The sequence below is a fragment of the Lytechinus pictus genome, chromosome 5, assembly GCF_037042905.1.
Source record: "Lytechinus pictus isolate F3 Inbred chromosome 5, Lp3.0, whole genome shotgun sequence".
Taxonomy (NCBI): Eukaryota; Metazoa; Echinodermata; class Echinoidea; order Temnopleuroida; family Toxopneustidae; genus Lytechinus; species Lytechinus pictus.
Genome location: NC_087249.1, coordinates 28688915 through 28710616, shown reverse-complemented (window position 1 = coordinate 28710616; position 21702 = coordinate 28688915). Strand labels below are relative to the sequence as shown.

General features: G+C 36.7%; 1 protein-coding gene across 3 annotated transcripts; it reads left to right on the top strand.

Moving 5' to 3' along the window:
• Positions 1–3353: 3353 nt before the first annotated feature.
• LOC129262159 (protein FAM81A-like) lies at positions 3354–16576 on the top strand. Of its 3 annotated transcripts, none has more exons than XM_054900213.2 (7): positions 3354–3450; positions 8409–8623; positions 9044–9244; positions 10068–10186; positions 10943–11072; positions 11782–12024; positions 13275–16576. In XM_054900213.2, the coding sequence occupies exons 2-7, from the start codon at positions 8555–8557 to the stop codon at positions 13611–13613; spliced, it is 1101 nt and encodes a 366-aa protein (XP_054756188.2). In that variant the 5' UTR covers positions 3354–3450; positions 8409–8554; the 3' UTR covers positions 13614–16576. The 3 variants fall into 3 exon arrangements, with proteins under 3 accessions (XP_054756188.2, XP_054756189.2, XP_063956244.1); XM_054900214.2 differs by having other exon boundaries at positions 3358–3440; XM_064100174.1 differs by having other exon boundaries at positions 3441–3476.
• Positions 16577–21702: the final 5126 nt, after the last annotated feature.

Here is a 21702-nt window from a genome sequence, read left to right as displayed (position 1 = left end):
ATTATTAATCATATTATCCTAGTGTATTTAAAGTTTCGTCATGTATGTACTATTCAATTCAATTCATTTATTTTCAATTCCGTTAAAAAAAACTCGCCCTGTCATGAAAGGTAATCTTAAAATCAGTACCGTCATTGTTTATTTTGTCTTTAAATAGTTGATTTTATTTATTTCAGGGGGTACAGAGGGGGGAAACGAGTTTTGCCCCCACAAAAAGATAAAAGATAAAAATAGAAATTGGGAGGCATGCAGGTGCCCCTTTGCTCCCCTTCCTATTCCGGTGCCTACACCGACTACACTCAGGGTTGTAAAAAAAAGAATCAAACATTTTTTATTAAAAATAAGTGTTTTATACTGCTTTAAGACGTTTTAAATCGTTTTAAAGCATTTTAACGAATGATGCAATTTTCTGTAAATCATCTAAACTGCTGTGCCAGATAAAAATGGTAGACGTAAAAATTGCAGAGGTAATAATGACAAAGGCAAAAATGGCAGAGGTAAAATGTCGACAGAGGTAAAAATGGCATATAGGTAATAATGACACGGGTAAAAATGGCAGGGGTTAAAATGGTAAAGGAAATGGCAGAGGTAATAGTGTCAGAGGTAAACATGACAGAGGAGAATTTTGCCTCTTGTCGGTTGCAATGATGGGACGAATCAAACAATGCTTCATATTATGTTGAAGAAAAAATGTTACTTAAGGTTTTATATCGTAAAACACAATAAATAGTAAGCGGGAGACTGATCCCTCACTTGCATACCGACGATAATATGCATGAATTCAAGTAATTGACGGTGAAATTTCATTTTAAAAATGTATAGACTGTTCTATTTTTTACATTTTTATTTTGATTCGTGTGTGTACGAATGCTACCTTTAATTTTCTTAAGCAAAGCTATTAGTACATACAGTGGAAATTTTTAAATAGAAAAAGAAGGTATTCTGGTATTAAATTTGTGAATTTGTAAAAAGTGAATATAAATGGTATACTTTTTTAGCAGATGTTTCTGCATTTATTGATTTAAAACATAAAATCATTCCATAAAGATGCATGTTTGGGATCGAACCATGGGGCATTGGGCTATTAATTTTGGTAACCAATAAATCATGAAAATTCAAATTAATCGGAAATATAACTTCGAAGCAGTCCCTAAAAATACTCTTAATTTAAATATTTAAATTTCTTCTTTCTGAATGGGAAGGTCAAAATAGAACACCAATTATAAAGGGATGTGGATGGAGTTTCTAAACCAATATTTTGATCAACCCAAATTTAATAATAAAATTATTCAATATAGAATTCGAATACTTTAATCTACTTGGTACTTGGTAAGATGTTCCTCCGAAATACTCCAAGAAGAGTTTTAACTGGAGGTGTGCCGGGGAGTGTGGTCTAGTTTTTGCAAATTATTGGGTCTTTAGTAAGGGCATTTTTTAAAGTTGTCGTTGATGGCTGGTCTACAGTTTCTGGTAGAAGGCCATTCCACTGGTTGATAGTTCGGATGAAGAAGAAATTGGCAAATGAGTCTGAGTTTGTGTACTGCTGTTGGAATTGTCGAGTGTGTCCTCTTCTGCCTCTTGATGGCTTGGACTTGATGAAGTTTTCTGATTCACACTGATCCACAATAATTGACCATCCCAAAATTTTATTATTGCAATTTTTTTTTGGCAACTAAAATTTATCTTAATTGCATGAGTCCAGCGGCGTAACAGGGGTCGGTGGCCAGGGGGGGCAAGAGCCAAAAATTTCCCGGTCATATCATGGTATGAACAGGCGTAATGGTGTAATGAGGCGACTATTTTGAGAAGGCCAGAATATATCTTTAAAAAAAGTTGCGAGCGAGCAAAATTTTTCACCTTTTTAATACAAAAATCAAATTTTGTGAAAGATTTTGACATGATATGCAGAGAATAATATATTTCATTCTTCTCTCTTTAGATTCCTTTTTTGTCACGGTGGTCTGTACGCCACTGTGAACAGGATTCTTTGCGGCAGTAGCGTGAAGAGTAAAAAAAAAAAAAAAAAAAAAAAAAACAACAACAACGAGGGGCGCAGTATAGCACATGTGCTAAAAAGCTGCTTTATGTATATAAGTCCCGAGCGTGCGAAGCGAGCGAGAAAAAAACCAACTTTTCATGAGAATCTAACTTTGAGCTATTGTTTGACATTATTTTCAGTAATTAAAATCATATCCTTCAATTTTCCTTTGCTTTTCTTTCCTCCTTTTTTTTGTTGTTCTTGTCTGTAGAAATTTTTGGGGCCATGGCCCAACCCTTCCATACGCGTTTGGGGTCCGGGGCGGAGCCCCCGGAACTTCTTGATATCAAAGCCATTTAAACCTCGCAGATTTCCGCAATTTTTATCAAATCGCGGGCATATACAGAATATAGCTTTTACACAACACATTTATTAAACCCAGTTGCATAATGAACCAAATATTTTGAGGGGGCAAAACATAGCAATGTGGGAAAATTTTGTAAGAAGTCGCCAGCGTGCAAAGCGAGCTGGAAAAAAATTGCCTACTGAAATTAAATTCTAATTATGTGATAGATTTTTCCATATATATTCAGCAAATAACACATTTCACTGTTTCCATTCATTTCATTAAACGTTGTCTCCTATAATTTTTTTATTTCCTCTTGGGTGTGAAACCACGACCCCCCCTCCTCCTGTATGCTAGTGATTGAACGTGATTGAACAGGGGCGTTATAGAGCCATTTGAAGGTTATAGATGAAGAGCCCCCTTACTGCGTGGGGTCTGGGGCAAAGCCCCGGTAGCTTATTCGCATAAAATTTAGCAAGCTTATAGCACAATGTTGTATGCAGTCCATCTTTCTTCCCGCTCTTTAATTTCAATCATCGGCAGCCCGGTCGTGTTATTGTTTTTTTTTTTTCTTGTCCCTTTTCTTTGTTTTCCAATTTAGCTTTTGAATAATTATATTCTACCTTCGTTTCCCGCTATTGTTTGCCATTTTGCCATCTTTAAATTCATTTCCCACCGTGCTATTGCATTACATAGGCCTATTTCTCAATGATTTGTTCTTTCTCAAATGTTCTTCTTTCGTACATTTTCCCGCTTTCCTTCCTTTCCCATTAAAAAAAAGTTTTTTCTTCGTTTTCTTTTCACTTTTCCCTTTCCTCCTTTCCTTTTCCCCTTTCCTTCCCTTTTCCCTTTCTTTCTCCCTCCTTTTTTTTCTTTTTCCCGTTTTTCTTTTATTTTCCCGGTGAAATCCGCCAGGGGGGGCAACTTGCCCCCCCTGCCCCCCCGCCTGTTACGCCACTGCATGAGTCTACTACATTGAGAGCCTGAAGAGGCAAACGAAATATTTTCCTTTGATTTTACCTCCTCGTCGGCTTGGTAGTTTGGTACCGTACCGTATATTGTTTCGTTTTCATGGAGACTACGACTTGCGGTTCAGTTAAAGTCAAGGGATAACAGGTCAAGAAAGGTTATTTCTTGTTAATAAGTGTTAATGTATGAGAATTTAGTGTATTTATACTTTTAGCGTGATGTGCGGTGAGCTTGAATGTGTTTTGGGGATGTTTTCCGGTGACAAGCTAAGACAGTTGTTGGTCGGCTGTCCGGCGACAAAATGGGCGCGTCGTACCATCGGGATCGGGACGGACATCTGCCGGGGCCAGCGAGGCGACGGTGGGAGGACGAGGTCGCCTCGTTCTCGGGTGGTCCACGCAAAGATAACCATGGCCATGGCATGGGCCGATTGCACGAAAGGGTCTTTCCAAGGACTGTCTTTCGTGTCGCCCATCTTTTATGATGCGCTATAAGCGGGGTGTTTCTGAAATTTATGATAAACAAATAAAATTCGTAAGCTAGCTTTTAAATCAAATTTTATACAATTTCATGAGATATCAGACAGTGATATCTCATGAAATTGTATAAAATTTGATTTAAAAGCTAGCTTATTAAAAAATATTTTTGTTTATTCAACGGACAAATAAAATATATTTGCAGATAATTTATTTGAAATCATGCGTTTCACATGGTGTATCATAAAAGATGGGCGACACGACGGTCCTTGCAAAGACCCTTTCGTGCAATCGTCCCCTGGGGCCTGTTGCACGACGAGATGAGCGATACGTAGGAACGTCCTAGGGCTAGGACCATTCTTCCGAGATAGGAAGATTGGCGACAAATCAGCGCTTTCCGTTTCACGAAGGCAATCTTGTCTTCCAAGTCCGCAACATTGTCATTGTTTGATATCGATATTATTATTAATCGGAAAAATATTTAGTCTTCATCGTCACCTGAACCTTTATTTCGAAATGACGACTTTTCATAAAATCAATTATTTCAATTAATGGAGCCAGAGGTCAAATAATTTGTTGTTTATTACCGATAGTAGAAATGATGTATGGAGCTTACTTTATGAGGTAAAAGGAGAACAAAAATTGAAGATTCACAAACATACCTGGATAAAATCGAAATTTTCATTATTTCCTCTATCTAGAACACGGTGCCCTTTAAAGGACACCTTTCATTGATATTCCAACGAAAGAGACCCTTGTCCGAAAATAAAAATTGAAGTAACTAAGTAATTTCGGCATTGTATTTCAATATTCTGATTTTTTATAGAATACTTATCTAAAGTGATAATTTTGCAAAGTATGCTTTAAATGCTATTTGTTGATGTAAAAATGGGGTTTGAATGGAGTAAACAAAATCAACGTGTCTGATTGTATTAGACTAAAAAGGAAAATATGAGAGGCTGCGTGTGAAAAATCGAATTTATTTATTTTATTCATCAGATATCACGCAAGAAATATAAATGTGAGTGTTTAGAGTATAAACATACCTTTTCATGATGAGTAATCGAAGACAAGAAACATATGAACATATCTGCAAACATGTCCAAGTGGGTAAAGTAGTGCTTTGCAATAATAAAACATAGAAAAATGTGTGAAATCAATCCGCAATGGAAAAAAAAATACAATAATGCTAGAAATGACAACGATCATAAACGTCGCTCATATTTAAAGTTGATAACTTTATGGAAGTTTATATAAGAATATAAGCTTTAAGAATATAAAAAATATATATGTTCAACATTTCGGGGTTAAGGAGTCGAGACTACATTATTGCTTTAACATGACATAGGGGACGATAGGGCCTACCCTACGATTTACAATGCGCCTCTTCGTGTGGACTTTCCATAATCTTTTCTTTTACTAAATAGGTTCATTATTGCGGACTGAAATAATCGCTAGAGGGTATTCATTTGTCTCGCAATCTACTATGGTCAACAAGGAAATTTGTGATCACTCTCGCAAAAAGTGTTCACTAGCTTTCTAGGAAATTCGTGATCACTCTCGCAAAAAGTGTTCACTAGCTTACAAGTTCACGAGCTTTCGAGTGCCGCTGCAACTCTTTATCAAGAGACGAAAATTATCTGATAACGTAGTCTATTTATACCAATCCCCAGGACCGTAAACAAAAACGCGGGAACAATAGGTGGGTACTGATCCGTTGTGTGATTGGTCGGGCGTTTCACCAATCAGTGCGTCTATGTACGGTGCGGCCGGTGATCTGTATATGCAAATAAGCCTGAGGTATATGCAAATCCGTCGCGAGTCGGCAATATGCAAATAAGATAAAATTGGCGGGCTCGCTAGTTTCCCGTGGGTAGGGGTTGACTAGCTGAGTGGTCCCTCGCTCGGGAACGATCGGGTCGGCGTGCACTGCCAGGTGAGGGGGTATTGTGCTGTCGGATGGTTCGCATCCAGAAATCGGGGATGTCGATCCCGCTGTCTCTGTTGAAGTTATTAGGATAAAGACGTATACTAACAGCCTCCTTAATCCTGCGTGTATACCAATGTCTCTCTTTGGCAACGCAATGTACACCCTCCCAATCTGGGTGGTGTTGCTTCTCCCAAGCATGTTCTGCCACCGCGGATGTGTCGATTCGCTGTAACCGCGAACATCGCGCTTGTGTTCAGAAATGCGTTCAACTATCGGTCGCGCTGTTTCACCGATGTAAGACCCGTCACATCCCTGGCAAGGAATGTTGTATTACTACGCCATCACGTCTGTGATCAGGGGTCTTTGGGGTGTACAAGCTGTTTGTGTAGGGTGGTGTCCGAGCGGAAAACCGTTCGGATATCGTGACCTTCTAATCGGCGTTGAGTTGTGGTGAAAGACCATCTATGTATGGCAAGACTGTGCAAGTCTTGAAAACCTTCTGATCCCTTGGCGGATGTTTCTTCTTGAAAGTGTTCTCGATAAAACGGCGTGGGTAGCCGTTGCTGTATAAGGCGCCACGTATGTGTGCTCTTTCTTTCGGGAGTTCAGGTGGGTGAGTTATAATACGTGCTGCTCTGTCGAACAGGCATTTAACAAGACCCTTCTTGACTGATTTGTTGTGATGAGAATCATATGGTATGTATTTGTCTGTATGAGTGGGCTTGCAGTAGACAGAGGTGGAGAGTTTCCCGCCCTCGTGTCTTTGGACTAGCTTGTCAAGGAATGCTAATTTCCCTCCTTGCTCATTCTCCAGAGTGAACTGGATGGACGGTTGCTGGCTATTCATGCATGCGAGTAGGCTGTCTGTTTCAGAACTATTTACAATTATGAAAGTGTCATCGACATCTCTTCCACACCCGAGGGCGGCATGTGGAAGGACACTTGGGCAAGGCGTTCTGTTCAAAACCTTCCATATATAGGTTAGCCACAACCGCTGAGACTGGGCTACCCATTGCTCGTGAACTTGTAAGCTAGTGAACACTTTTTGCGAGAGTGATCACAAATTTCCTTGTTGACCATAGTAGATTGCGAGACAAATGAATACCCTCTAGCGATTATCTTTTCTTTTATTGGTACAATGAACCTTATCTTTATTTGTAATGATTGCAATTGTGATGGATTCGTAAGCCATTAGGCCTAATCTATATCTTAAATTCAATTAGCTATTTTGTTACTGCAGATTTGTTTTGTTTCATTCATCATCTCAAGTTAGCACAAATCCATCAATTAATTTTCATTGATTAATAGTAATCTCAGCAAAAAAATAATAATAATTGTCATTATGAAAATGAAATAAAGAAATGATTTAGCATGTTTAGTAACATCTTAGCTTTGTATCATGTTTTTTTTTTTTGCTGAACGTATCATAATGAGAGAGATTGCCGCCCATTTAGATGTTTCAAGTTTAATTGAAAAAAAAAACTGGAAAAGGGGTGGGGAAAAGACAGGAGGGGGAAAAGACAGGAGGGAGAATAAAAGAAAACATATTAAAAAATTATTTGGGCCTATATAGATTACCCCGGAGAAGTTAAAATGACATCCGTGCCCGACGACCTGAAAATATACCCTCATATAAAAAAATAATTTGGCGCCATCCCAGATAAAATGCATAAGAGTCCACTCGAATGACCCCCAAAAAATGTTTAAAGGTGATATGTCAGTGTGGCTTGCTACGTAGGACATGTCTGGAGGTGTCTTTCCAAGGACCATTCTTCGTATCGCCCAAATCGGCTTTGTGAAACAGTTGAGCGATATCTTGTTCTTACGTAGAACGGTTCTACGAAAGACCCTTTCATGCAACAGGCCTTAGGACTACAGCTGGCAGCCGTCTGTTTCAAGGAGTTTTTGGCATAATCGTGATATAGTCCCAAATCCAAAAATGGGGATCATTAGAATCACACCTACCAGAACGCATGAAAATCACTTCCTTTCTCCAGAACACAGTCCCCAACTCTCGCACAGCTCTATAGGCTATAGCTTGCAAAACGATAACACACACAAATGAAACACACACTGTATATATACACTTGGGTTCTCTCCCTATTATATACTCGTGATACAGTCCCCACTCAACGGGAAATCAAGTTTGATTTTCACGACGGTGGGGACAGTTTCAACAGTATAGATATACTCGTGATGCAGTCCCCATGCTATGGGATACACAGTTCACTTTGCACGCAGTGGGGACAGTTCCAACAGTATAGCTATACTCGTGATACAATCCCCACGCTATGGGATACACATTTCGTTTGGCACGCAGTGGGGATAGCTCCAACAGTATATTATACTCGTGATACCATCCCCTCACAACATAAAGTCGTGCTCGTTCAACAAGGGGATGGGGACAGTTTCCCAATGCAATGTGACAAGGAAAAAAAACCTTTGGGTAATATTACAGGGGCCGCGGAAGCTGGGGGGGGGGACTTCAGCCCCCTACCTTTTTCCAAAATCGTGTACAAAAACGTAAAAATGACCATAGGATTGTGATATTTTTTGCATGGTCAGCCCCCCCCCCCCCTTTGAAAACCGTTCCTTATGAAATGTTGACCCAACATCAAGACCCAAATAATAATTTTTCCAAAAACAGAAAACATGAATGAAAACAAACATTGAATAATATAAAAATATATATTCTTTTTTCTCCAACAGGAAAAGGATCTGGAATGTAGCTAGAGGGAACCTACTCGGTTCTAGACTGACAATGTAAACATCTCACTATGAATAACAACTCAAATCCAGCAGCAACTGAAAGTTGAAAGCAAATTCTTGCTCAGATATTTAGTTAAACTGACATAATGGCTAGCCGATTACCCCCTCTACAAGGAAACTGGGGTAATGTCCCAAGACCACATGACAGCATCCAGGTCAGTTATAATTCATTCCATACTTTTATTCCTTATTTACGAAATCATTTGAGCTTTTTTTTCAAAAGGCAACATTGTAATGTTATTGATTTATATACTGGATTAGATTTGTAGCACATTGAAGTACATTTATCATGGCAGCTATAAGTATTAATTGTGAATATAAATAAAGGTTAACAGAATACTTTTCAAAATTTCACTTGCATTCTTTATCTAAATTCTCCCTTTTTTATTTTTCTTCATGTATTCTTAACATATTTTGCAATTAGATGTACATGTACTTTATAAGAGAAAATTCATAAGAATTTATTTCATGATGGTAAACTTGTTATTAGGAAGCGATACTTTTCTGTTGTCATTTAGCTGCAAAATTTGTGATTGTTTCTTACAGTAATTTCTGAACACATATGTTTTAAACAGGATTCCCCATCGAGAAGCAATTCCAGGAATTCTCGAATGCTGATAGAGCGTGCCTCTGAGTTGAAGGATGCCATTGTATCTCGTATGGTGGAGGATGATGGGTATCATGACATGTGGCATGATCGCCACATGAGGGCGCTGTTGCAGGAACATCTTCATGCCGTCACCTCGGCTGTGAAAACTCTAGGTCATGACATTGAGGTCAGTCAGTTCTCTGTTCACTTGATTTGATTACAGTGATGAGTATGATGATCGAATACAATGAAAGATGTATCAGTACAAAGAAGTTTCATTTTCAAATTATGAATCCATTTTCTACTTCATTGTTTATTAAAAGTTAATCCCTTGTATCTATCTTGCAAGCATTCAAGTCTGTTGATTTTGATTAGTTTGGTGTTGATATCTTGCTCTCAGAATTCATAGAACAAGCTTATATGTTCGTGGCACCAACAAAACAAACTCCTGGGCCCCGTCTTACAAAGAGTTGCAATTGATCCAATCAATCACAACTATGGAAAGCCAGAAATGTCAACATCTGAAAATACATGTTTTTTCAAAATATTTATAATTATGTATTCAAACATCCATGGTTTCTTGAAAATTCAGTGTGCTTCTTTTTGTGTACAAAGGACATTTTTTTAATTTCTTGTAGAAAATATTATGACAATACTGGATTGCCATAGAATTAGGATTGATCGGATCAATCGTAACTCTTTGTAAGACGGGGTCCCAGAATGGGTGGTTTGAATGGTTTCACTGGTGTGACAATATCATTAGTGGACATGACTAGGTCATTGTATTTGTGCAATACAATGAAGAGTCTTGTACTCAAGTAAATAACATCAATCAATTCATGTATTACCATTAGCAAGTTCTAATAACATAGATTTAAATTATACAGAAATTACATTATTACAGAAATGTCTGACATATGAGTGAAGGTTATTGAATAATTAAGAATAATTAGTATAGGGAAATTTTAATAAGTCCATTCTAAAATTTGAAACTTTGTCCTTTTGAACAGAGTTTAGAGAACCAACTGAGTGGACGTGATCAAGCCAGTGTTATGAGCAATACAATGATGAGGAGTCTCGAGGTCCAACAGGCTACTTCAGTCAATGATCTTCGGTCTCGTGTAGCAAGGTAAAAGTTCAAATAATAGTTTCTCAAGTTACCTTCTACAGTATACCTTGAATGCTTTCTGGAACAAAAACGTTTTTTTACAAAGCATGGATGGGGGTCACAAAGAAATAAGTAATCTTCAGGATTGGCAATATAATTGATTGTTTATTGAATAAAATTGTCACACCTTCCTTTCTACAAGGTTTATTTTAATTGATGAGGGACTAGCGGTGCAGAAGTGACTTTTTTTTTAGTTCCTCATTTTTCATCATGATCTACCTAAATTTTGTACCATTTACTTTGTTCATATTTTTATATTATATGCATATTCTCAGTTATTGGCATGTCATTACTTCACATATCTACATTATTTTTGCTCGTATAATTATTTAAATATTGGCATTAGAATATCCTAAATATGGAAAATCTGAATCATGACATAAATAATAGTAGTAATAATCATATTTATCAAGGTACCCACTGCAGTTCTGAAAACTGCTCTTCCAGTGGGCTCTGCCTTACGAGCTAATATTATTGCCTGGGCATTGAAGGAATTTCTTCAAACAGGGAACCCATTTACTACACCTGGGTGGGGAGTTGCAAGTGTAGATAGACACCTTGCCAAGGGACGCGAGTGCTGCAGTGGGATTTGAACCCCAGACCTTGTGGTTCACAATCTAGAGACTTATCCATTCGTCCACGACAGCCGACAAAGTGGTCATCTCCTTTAAGTACTGTGCTTTGATACATTTTGTTTCACCCTTTTCCATTTGTTAGATGTGATGCAAACATCTCAGTTCTCTCAGGAGATATGAGGAAGATGTATGACTCTTTCAGTACACTGACAATGCAGATGCAGACAGTCATAGCAAACCAATCAAGAACTGAGAAGATTCTAGAAGAAAAGGTATGTCAGCTGAAGATTTAATATTCAAAAGAATAAGTCTACTACAGGTAACTCTTCCTACATGTAAGTCAAATCTCTTGGGACCACAGAAATCTTTTTGACTTGGGAGCAATGTGTCTTACAGAAGGTGAATAACAAATATCTTGCAAAGGAACATTGGTTGCCAATCCAGAAGTGTAAAGAATTTAAATTACTTCTTCTCACTTGGAAAGTTTTAAATGGTATGGCACCAAAATATTTACTAGACCTTGTCATGCCTTATACACCATGTTTTTTGTGAATACCCAAGATGCCTGCATTGTCCATAACATCTCACATTTAAAAATCTGCACATGTACCTGCAACGTCCATAACATCACACATTTAAATAATGTGGGATCGCAAAGATGAGGGGTCACACTTGTTGCTGCTTGCTATTATGACGTCACAGGCGTTTTAGTATGTGCGCCGCCGGCACCAATTATAGCCTTTCCTTTGAAGAACGCATTTTTCAGATGGCATCTCAGTTCTTACGTGCTATGGGTAAAATGATGCACCCAAAATGCACAGTGCTGCACAAAATATGCACAGCTAGGAGACTGAGTGGAATTAAAGCATGAACACATGACTTGTATACATACTCGCTATTGGCTACATCCTTGAACCTGTAGGAAGTATAAATCTAGTTTCCGTGCTAAGTATTCTATTTCTTACTGTTCTTTTTCTACAGATTTCAAAATTAGGAGAGAACAGTGAACAGCATAAATCAGATTACAGCACGAGATTGCAATCATCTGAGGATAAATTCCAGCAAGCCCTCAATATCATTGATGTTAAGCTGAAGAACCTGATTGAAGAAACCAATGAAACAGTAGAGACCATTCGTTCTCAAGGGTTGTCATCGCAGTTCAAGCTGGAGAAGGACATGACAGTGTCATTGGAATCTGCAAGGTCAAAGAGAGACAAAAGAATGGTAAGGTTAAAACCTGTGTTATGACTTTAATTAGAATCTAACACATAAGAAAGTAGAAAGGGATTTACTTGTTGGGACTCTGGAGTAATTGTCCTTCTGTTTACTTATTAGTGTAGCAGTGTTTAATGGCTTCCCTGTATAGAGGAAATCTCTTCTTTCAAGTGACAGTCTTTGTATATCTTTGACATTTTAACTAAAAAAAAGTGTTATCTCCAGTCCTTATGTTTTCAAATGTGCTGGCTGCTCTATTAAATGTCCTGCGTGCCACAACAAGTGACTTCTAACACATGCTACAAAAAGGAAATTTAGTCCATTATACCAACAATTTTGATTGTTTCTTTTGAGTGATACATAAGATTTCAACAAAATCACAATACACGTAAAGGTTATGACTACATGTACATGTATCGCTGATGTGGTTTACGGTACACCATGTGAAGTGTTATAGAAACAGTGGATAGAAGAAGATGAAGAAATGGATAGGCGAGAAAATGGAGATTTGAGAGTAGAGTATTCTTTCTTGAAAGTAGTCCTGAAAAGGACTGTAAACCAGGAAAGATTGATGAGTTGAGAACAGCTTGAGTAGTAGAGCTAGTGAGGAGATGCTGGCTTGAGTCGGCGAGTAGAGATGATGAGTAGTAGAGAGACTCGACGTTTCGGGCAGCTTGACTGTCCGTCTTCAGTCTCCTGAAGACGGACAGTCAAGCTGCCCGAAACGTCGAGTCTCTCTACTACTCATCATCTCTACTCGCCGACTCAAGCCAGCATCTCCTCACTAGCTCTACTACTCAAGCTGTTCTCAACTCATCAATCTTTCCTGGTTTACAGTCCTTTTCAGGACTACTTTCAAGAAAGAATACTCTACTCTCAAATCTCCATTTTCTCGCCTATCCATTTCTTCTCTTCTTCTATCCACTGTTTCTATAACACTTCACATGGTGTACCGTAAACTACATCAGCGATTGTACATACCACCATGCAAACCTTCAAACAACATATGTACATGTATGTATTTCATCTTCTTCAAGTATTTACGAATGACTCTTTGGTAGTATTCTCATTTAGGAGGTTACTGTACTAATTCCATGCTGGTCAAATCCGATTAATTCTGATAAATTTTCAATTCATTATGGCTCGATTCAGATCCTTTGATTGACTTTATCATGTACTTGTTTTATTTATATTTCAGGTTGTAGTTTGCATTGTTAGGGTTACCTCATACAAAATTATATTGTATTTCCATTTTCCAGGATGAAATGGAGGAATCTTATAAAAAGAAGATGGGTGCTCTGGAAAAGCAGTTGGAGAAGTTGGAAAGAGAACAACAGGATACCAAGTCCCACGTTGCCTCTGAGCTCAAGAACATGAAAAGGGAGTTTGAGGACACTCTACAGGCTGAGCAGGTCAGACTGGAGCGGAAGCTGCGAGCTTTGATTGAACAGTTTAGGAAGGAGAATACTGAGGGGTTGAAATCACTGAGTGAGAGCTTGACAAGCCTCAGAGCTGTCCTAGAAGGGAAACAGACATTAATTGCTGAAGAGATCAGAGGAGAGATGGCTAACATGAAGAAACTTGTGGTTGTGACTTAGCTTGCTGAATATTCTGACTTGCTCCAGAATGTAACAGATGCCAGTCACAGAGGAAATAAGAGTGATAGCAAGAATGAAGTAACTTATGGTTGTGAGTGAGCTTATGACAATACTAGACAGGAATGTTCTACAAGAATCAGCCTGTCTTCAGAGACTAGCTGTTGATTGCTGTGGAGATCAGAGGAGAGTAGCACCTTATCAAAAGTCAAATCTGCATCTTTCCTTTAGGAAAGATGTGGGGTAAGGCGCCATGAAAAGAATTTCTGGAGATGTGGCACAGACTTTTGACAAGTTGCCTATAGACAAAAACTGTTGGTAGTGACTTAGATCGAAGCCCATTAGTTGTTTCAGAGAGCAACAGATGATTCAAAGTACTGTTATAATAGTGGTACTGATTTTGATATCATGAACAGGCTGCTCAACAAAGCACCAAAACAAAATTAGGGTTTAGAGAAATGATGGTAACCAGTCAAATCCAAAACCACCCTCGCTGCAAGTTGTGTGTTCTGGCTGGTTTTTTGTTTTTCACTGACACCAATACCAGCGTTAAACACTACAATTTTAATCGTCCTTGATTGCTTAGGTGAATAAAAGATCAAAGGCAAAAACTGGTGGTACTTGGAGATTTCATGGATTAAAAACATTTCAATATGGCAAAAGTCTTGACCTGACAAAGTCAGATGGCACTAATCTTGATTGCTGTACATTCTCTTTATATTAATTGGAATTAAAGTGAAGTAATTTATAGAACTATTATTGCAATTGGGCTATATAAAATATGAAAACAGTGAGGTCTACAGCTTTCTGTCTTCTGTATTTTTCAAATAACTCTTAAGCAATGACCAACATTTTTTTAATGTGAAATTCCTGCATTTGTACCTCATAGTATTCATCAGGCAAAAAATATATTATCACATACAAATGTTGGTGCCTTGTCATATTAGGATTGCAGTTGGTTGAAATTAATCTCAACAATGGAAAGCTGATGATGCCATAATTCATCACCTATATGTTGTCCAAGCATAGCTCAAGTTGGCACATATTAGACTATATATTTAGAATGTTGCATCCTGGGAAAAGATATCAGAACTACATGATTAGTTTAGGTCTTGGGCTGGTGCTCTTCAAATTGGTGGCTGCAGCCTGTGGACAGGCTTTAAAGAAAGGCGATATAACATACTGGTAACTATGATATGGCGAAAGCACTTGTTGCACTCAATCAGCTTTTAATTTTGAAATATTATACATGTATATTAGACTTATGAAATTACCCAAGTATTAGGTACTTGTCTTCTGTAGATATCTGTGTGCTTTCATTTGTATTGGAATAATATGTTTGTGTGTAGGGCTGTATTTGTTTAAAGGGGAATCCAACCCAAATAAAAACATTTTTATAAGGAAAAGAAAAATCAGACAAGTTGATAGGTGAAAGTTTGAACAATATTGGACAAACAACAAAATATTGGTAATCACTATACCCATGGAGACTTCAAATTGGCCGCATATGGGATATCATAGTGATGTAAGGCAAGGACTACTCTTCCATGTACTCCAATACATATTATGGCTAAAATGTCATTTTTCCCAAAAGTTTTATTTCAAATTATATTTTTCTTTCGTGAGGACATAAAACAATATACTACCTGGGTTATATTTAGATTGCTGCCCCAGTGGAATAGGTACTTAAGAGAAAACCACAAATCCCTGATAATAAAGTACATGGCCTATGGGAAAGTTGTCCTTGCCCCTTGTCATAATTTACTTACTCAGTTGCCAATTTGAAATCTACATAGTCTTAGAGATCTCAATTTTAAAACAGCCATAACTTTCTTATTGCTTGTCCGATTTCTTTCAAACTTTCACCATTTTGTTTAATTTATTTTTCTCCTTCCCAACACAACATTTTATGGCCAAGAATGGGTTCCCCTTTAAGTTAAGAGATATAGATTTCTCATGTATTCATGACATGCTCTATTGGGGGCTTGTTACATGAAATGGCAAGTATGTATACATTTTTTTAGGATTCATGAATATGACAAATGAACTTAAATACAATACACAATTTTGAGCATTTTTAACATTCTAGTCTTTCTAGAAATAAAGGGATATTCTTTGTTTCATCTGCTTTTAAGAGAGACAGATTGGTGAAATGAATAAAAAAAAAAAGATAAGCTCAGCCGTCCACTATAATCATGATAATAAATGCATGATATCTTTTTTATTTTTATCTTTTTTAATTGTGTAGTTTTTGTGTAAGCATTGCTCTGTGAGGCATTTGAGAAAACAAAACAATATATTTTACAGAACAATTATGACAATTTGATGAGATCAACGGATCAAACTTATATTTATCTTTGAATAATGGAATCCAAAACAATGTTTTCCTTCTCTTTTGAACACATATGGAGCTTAATCCTTTTTATCAGATTTGCTTCGGTATTTATCAAAAAGTCACTGTTGAACAAACAATTTGAATATTTGTAATGAGTTTTCTCCTAAAGCCATATATCAAAGAAATTTAAAAGTTTGTAATGCGCACAGGTGTAATACTGACCAAGAATGATATTTCTGTGAAGGAAGCAGAGTATGTATTATTTTCTCTTTCAAATAAAAAAAATATATATGATATTGTGAAGTAATTCATGATGAATAACAATTGGCTACCACAATCTTTTTGCATATTGTGTATCTAAAATATCTAGGCCCCAACTTTTGTCTTGCCTGCATAGCAGAGCGAGACTTTTTGCCGCCACCGTCAAAGGTCATTTAGGGTCAATGAACTTAGACCATGTTTGGAGAATCAACATCCACATTGTAATGCAGGCGAGACTGCCAGAGGCGTTCACCTTGTTGTTTATAGTGGTATACATTTGTCAAATATTTCCCATTTGCATTAATAGCTTTGTGTATTCATTTGTATCAAATTGGAATAGCAATATAAATGTAGAAACTCTTAAAATTATGTACCACCATCATCACTGAATAGTGTTCTTTGGGTGCTTAGTTTCAATCTCATGTTCTTTCATCATATTTCAATATTCAAGATTTTATTCCGTCCAAAATGATGTGTCTTCCTAATTCATTTTATTTATTGTGGAGTGGGAATTTGTTACTCTTTCAAACATTTTGCGTGCTATAACAAGTGGATTCCATTATCAAGGAAATGCTATCAAAGCTAAAATCTTTTCCATATTTTGTTGGTAGGTATGTTATGTATGATGTGATTTTTTTTTCTTTGTGCATCTCATGTTCTTTGCATTGTACATCTCGTATCCCAACATCTCTTCTCATGTACATCTCCTGTTTTCTGAACATCTCTTTTTATCAATTATATATTAGTTGATACACATTCACATTTGGGTGAATCATACTACTTGTGTTCCTACATAATGTTGGAAATATTGGTAAATATTGGAAATTCAGAATCGTTTTGCATAGATACGATGTTTTTCCAAAATCTTGTTTTACATAGTGAGTGTGCTACCAATGCAGTTTTAGAATTTCATGTCTACAATGGAATAAACCATGAAACTTGATGATATCCTTCTACATATGAATATTTGTACTTGATATTTCTGAATATTTTTCTATTCAAGTGAAATCTTTGGTTTTGTTTATTTACTTGTATAGTTGGATGCACTGGAGGGGTTTATATGCTGTGTAATTTGTACATATATTTCAACTGGTGATGTTCCTGTTTGAACTGAATCTTGTGATAAAGAAAAAAATAAATCAATTCTGTGTATTTCATTTCTTTATTCATTAAAATTAAATTCATTTAGGTTCTATACAAAAAGTTTGTTGACATCGATCCATATATGCATCCTGAAATATTGTTTTTATTTTCTTTCTTCCCTTAATATGGTACAGATAGTGCTAGTATTAATATTGTGATTAGTGATATTAATACAATAAATTCTTTGTAAGTAATGTCAACAAGCTCATGATATTTGGATATTTTTTTTAATTTAGATTTACATAAGTTATATTCTTCACCCTATTTGCATATCTGAGTCTGAAATTTACATGTATTTCTGGGCAATACCATAGATTATGTACACCAACTTCCTTTTTGCTTGGGGTATATGATGATATCTTTTTTTCTCCTTTCTATTTTATAAAAAAAGTGTAAGGTTCTAGATCGTGTTGTATTTCATGAAAGGAAGTAAAAATTAGGAAATGTTGGTGATGGATAAAAAGGTTAAATATCGTATGGAATTGCCCATATGTTGTGATATTTTAAGGTGTTAAATTCTTATAGTGTGATTTGTTAACCCATCATTTTCAATGAAATTGTAAGAAAGGCAAATATGTCAGAATACTGTACTTTGGTATGGGATTAATACCTTTGAAATTGTCTACCAAATGTTTTCAAAGGTAAAATGTTTGTTTTCTTCTAAAGATATTCCTGTGCATAATTGTGTACTGAATACTTTAATAAAAATTATACAGTGTACTTATCTCCTCATTTCAGTTTAAAATAAATCTAAATTATATTCAGAATAAATGTTATCCTTAGATTAAGTTTTAATTTGTGAACTAAGAAATTGTGTTTTGAATAGCCAATTATCAGGATATAGAGTGTTGAATGGGGGGTGATTTATTTTTCAGTTTATCTGATGAACGACCAAATAAACAAATTGGTAACAAAAAGAAAGTTGGAAGGGGTACAATCTTTAGGAGAGAGTCTGGGGTAGAACAGAGTGAGAATGAGGATGACATGTGAAAGTGATTTAATGGGTGATTGTCATGATTTACAATATGAATTGAAGGGAAAATGAAACCTCTGTTCCACTGTAGTATAGAGAAAGTTACATAGGAAAAAGAAATGGAAATAATGAAAAAAGAGAATGAGTGCGGGAGAGGGGGTCTTGTGTGTCATAGAAAAAATCTGAAAACATTTAAAACAACGGGAATGTAGGAGATAAGGAATGAGAACTAAAATGACAAACATGGCAGAGAGAATCAAATAATTGGATCAAATTACGACAATGGAATCAACAATTTTCTGTGGTATATGAGAAATATGGGAGAGAAATTCATAAATGAAAAACCTCAAAAGCTACGAACAAAAGAAAATCAAAAGACGAACGCACTATATTGTATTTCATGCAAACGACACGCAAACAAAAGAGATAACGCTGTTTGCACACAATCAACTGTACTGATGTATTCCTTTTTGTTTACCATAATGGGAGCTTAAAGGGCTTTCTCCTCATAATCACCCATTATGCTAATCTCCTAGAATAAGTCAAAAGCCGAGCTGGGTAAATACCCTATTACATGCAAATCGATATCCACGCGGGGTCCTTGTAACCAATAGCTGGTCCTTTTGACTTTGTATTCTAATGGGATTCTACCCAACAATGATGCTGATGGGGGGGGGGTATGTTGCGGTCGAATTACGGGGTAGTGATATCATGGAGTTCTTATGAAAACACTTTGGTAATATAATGAATTTAGGTTGAAAGGGGCGAAAGTTGCAAGCTGATGATTAAAAAAAAATGAATATCTCGTTTTTGGACCTTAATTTGGAGTCAAAGGCCCGTTTCATAAAGATTTACACCTATTGTTAATTTAACTTTGTTGTAACTTCCATGGTAACCCTTTGGCCGATGAGCCCTGTTACCATGGTAGTTTCCATAATGGCTGAGTATCAATTGTGGTTACTCTTTATGAAACGGGCTCCGGGGGCTCCTAAATGTACATTTATTATGTTACAGGCCTATATGGAGACAGCAGCATACAATGAATCTATCTAATGCTACATGCAGTCACATTTCCCATACGGCGGCCGTATGGCGAGTCGAAAACAAGCCGTTTCAATCATTTCTTATTCAAACCACCCCTTAATGCAGCTGATACCAGAAATAAGAAACGGTTGTTTTCGACTGTCCGTACGGTCACCGTAGGGTGAATGCGCCATCAACGATTCATTAAGTAATGTTTGTAACGGGTGAAATGAGAGATAAGTTGCAGTAGAATTACAAAATGGGTTGTTAATTAATTATTGCGCATTATCATGATTAGCCGTATTCGCATTACACCAAGCGGTGTAGCATAAAAAGGTACGCTTAATGTTATTGTTCATAACTTTTTGTGTATAGATGGACATAAACTTAAAGTTACGCTTAATTGTACACTAGATCATCTTTTCATGTTACAGGACAGGGTCCACTGAGATAATAGCTAAATGCTCAAATTTGTTGACAATCTTCATTCATAATCATTATATAGGATGGTGCCCGAAGACCAATTTATTACACCTAAAACAACAACAACAACAACAACAAACATAATGCCCCATATATTCATTGATGAGATCAGGGGAGCGTTTCATGAAAGGACTTGTCGGACGTTTTATCCGACAAGTCCCATTTTATCCGACAGTTACCATAGTAACAGTACCTCTCAGCCAATCAACATCAGAGAAAGATGTCAGATCTGACAACTTGTCGGATGAAAATGTTGATGAAACACTCCCCAGATGCGTACACAGCTGCATCTATTAAAGTACGATGAGGGAGATCTGATAGAGAAAATCTTCCTCATTAAAAATGGATTAAATCGGTAACTCATTTTTAAACGTATTCTTCCTATCTTTAAACAAACCCACAGTGAACAAAGCGAAGAAATCAAACACTGTAAAGTAGTAATTCCGATATCCTAGATTAAATGATGTCAACTTATTATAGAGGTTATTATAAAGAAAAGACGAGGAGAAGATTAAAAAAGATGAAAGTAATAGAAGAAAGATAGAGTGTGAAAAGGGAATGAAATTGTCGACCACTATTTAATATCCTATATTTTATTTTTAAAACAGTGTCACAAATCAACCTCAACTTGAGATATATCTCTCCCTATCAAAATATCAGTGATGTCGTATTTGTGTTTCAGTACTATTAATTTTGAGTACGTTTCAGATTTCGTTACTCAAGTTGTCATCGTTTAATCTAGAAACAGGTTTTTCCAGTGGAGGGGGGCACATTTTCCCGAGGAAAATTTGACGAGCCAAAAAAAAAGGTCCTCACTTGTGTATAAACGACATATTCCCATTAAAAATATATGCTGTGACTTTGAAAAGGATGGGCACACTTGTGTAATTGCGGCATATTTACATTAACAATTTTGATTATGTCTCTCAAGGGGGGGGGGGCGCTCGGGCCGAATGTGCCCCCCCCCCCCTGGATTCGCCAGTGGTTAGAACTCACATCCAAATAATCATAACTTATGACCTTATCATAATCTTGAATAATTGTCAGGATTACTTCCTCGATGGCATATTTTCTTTGATTTTAAGGTGATGGGTGCATCTGGCTATTGTCATGGTGAAAACCTTTTTTTGGTTTATTAGTTCGACCTGCAACTTGCATTCGATGTGCCATTAGATGTGCCACTAGAATATCTTTGAAATATCAGTTAGGTCATTTAGAAAAGAAAAATACCACTAATATACTGACATGCAATATGTAATAAGGTCCGTACTTTCCTGTTCCTTGGATCGACTTAAACTAATAATTGGGGAAACATATAACGGTATCACCAAAAAGGTATATTCGAACACCTTTTTTTTACATTAGCGTAAAGGGAGAAGACATCACAAAGAAGCATTTGATAATAATTGGATTTTTGTGTGACTTTATTGTGGTGGAAGGATTTGAATCGTAATCGTCACGAATATGTTTTGGATTATATGTGTTCCGGCTGCTACCCTACCGAGGGGGAAAACAAAAAAAAAACAGCATTATACCTTATACCTCTCCAGGTTGTAAAATAAAGGATATTGTATATTATTGAGGAAGGTTTAAATGGTACCATTTATCATTAGCGCTTGTTTCTTCTGCCCCTTCTTTCAAATATATACATATATTTGAAGCACATAAGCCGAATGCATGGGAAGTAATTTCAGGCGTGCGATCACATACTGCGACATAGCGCCACCAATCGTACCCACACAGCACTGAGAAGTAGGTTACAATGATATTTTTATTTTGTGTGTTTTTTTTCTCTCATCTAAGCCGATGTAGCCATGGATGCATGCTGGTTGATATAAAAGATTTCCCAATTTTTTCATTGTTGTGGTCAGCCT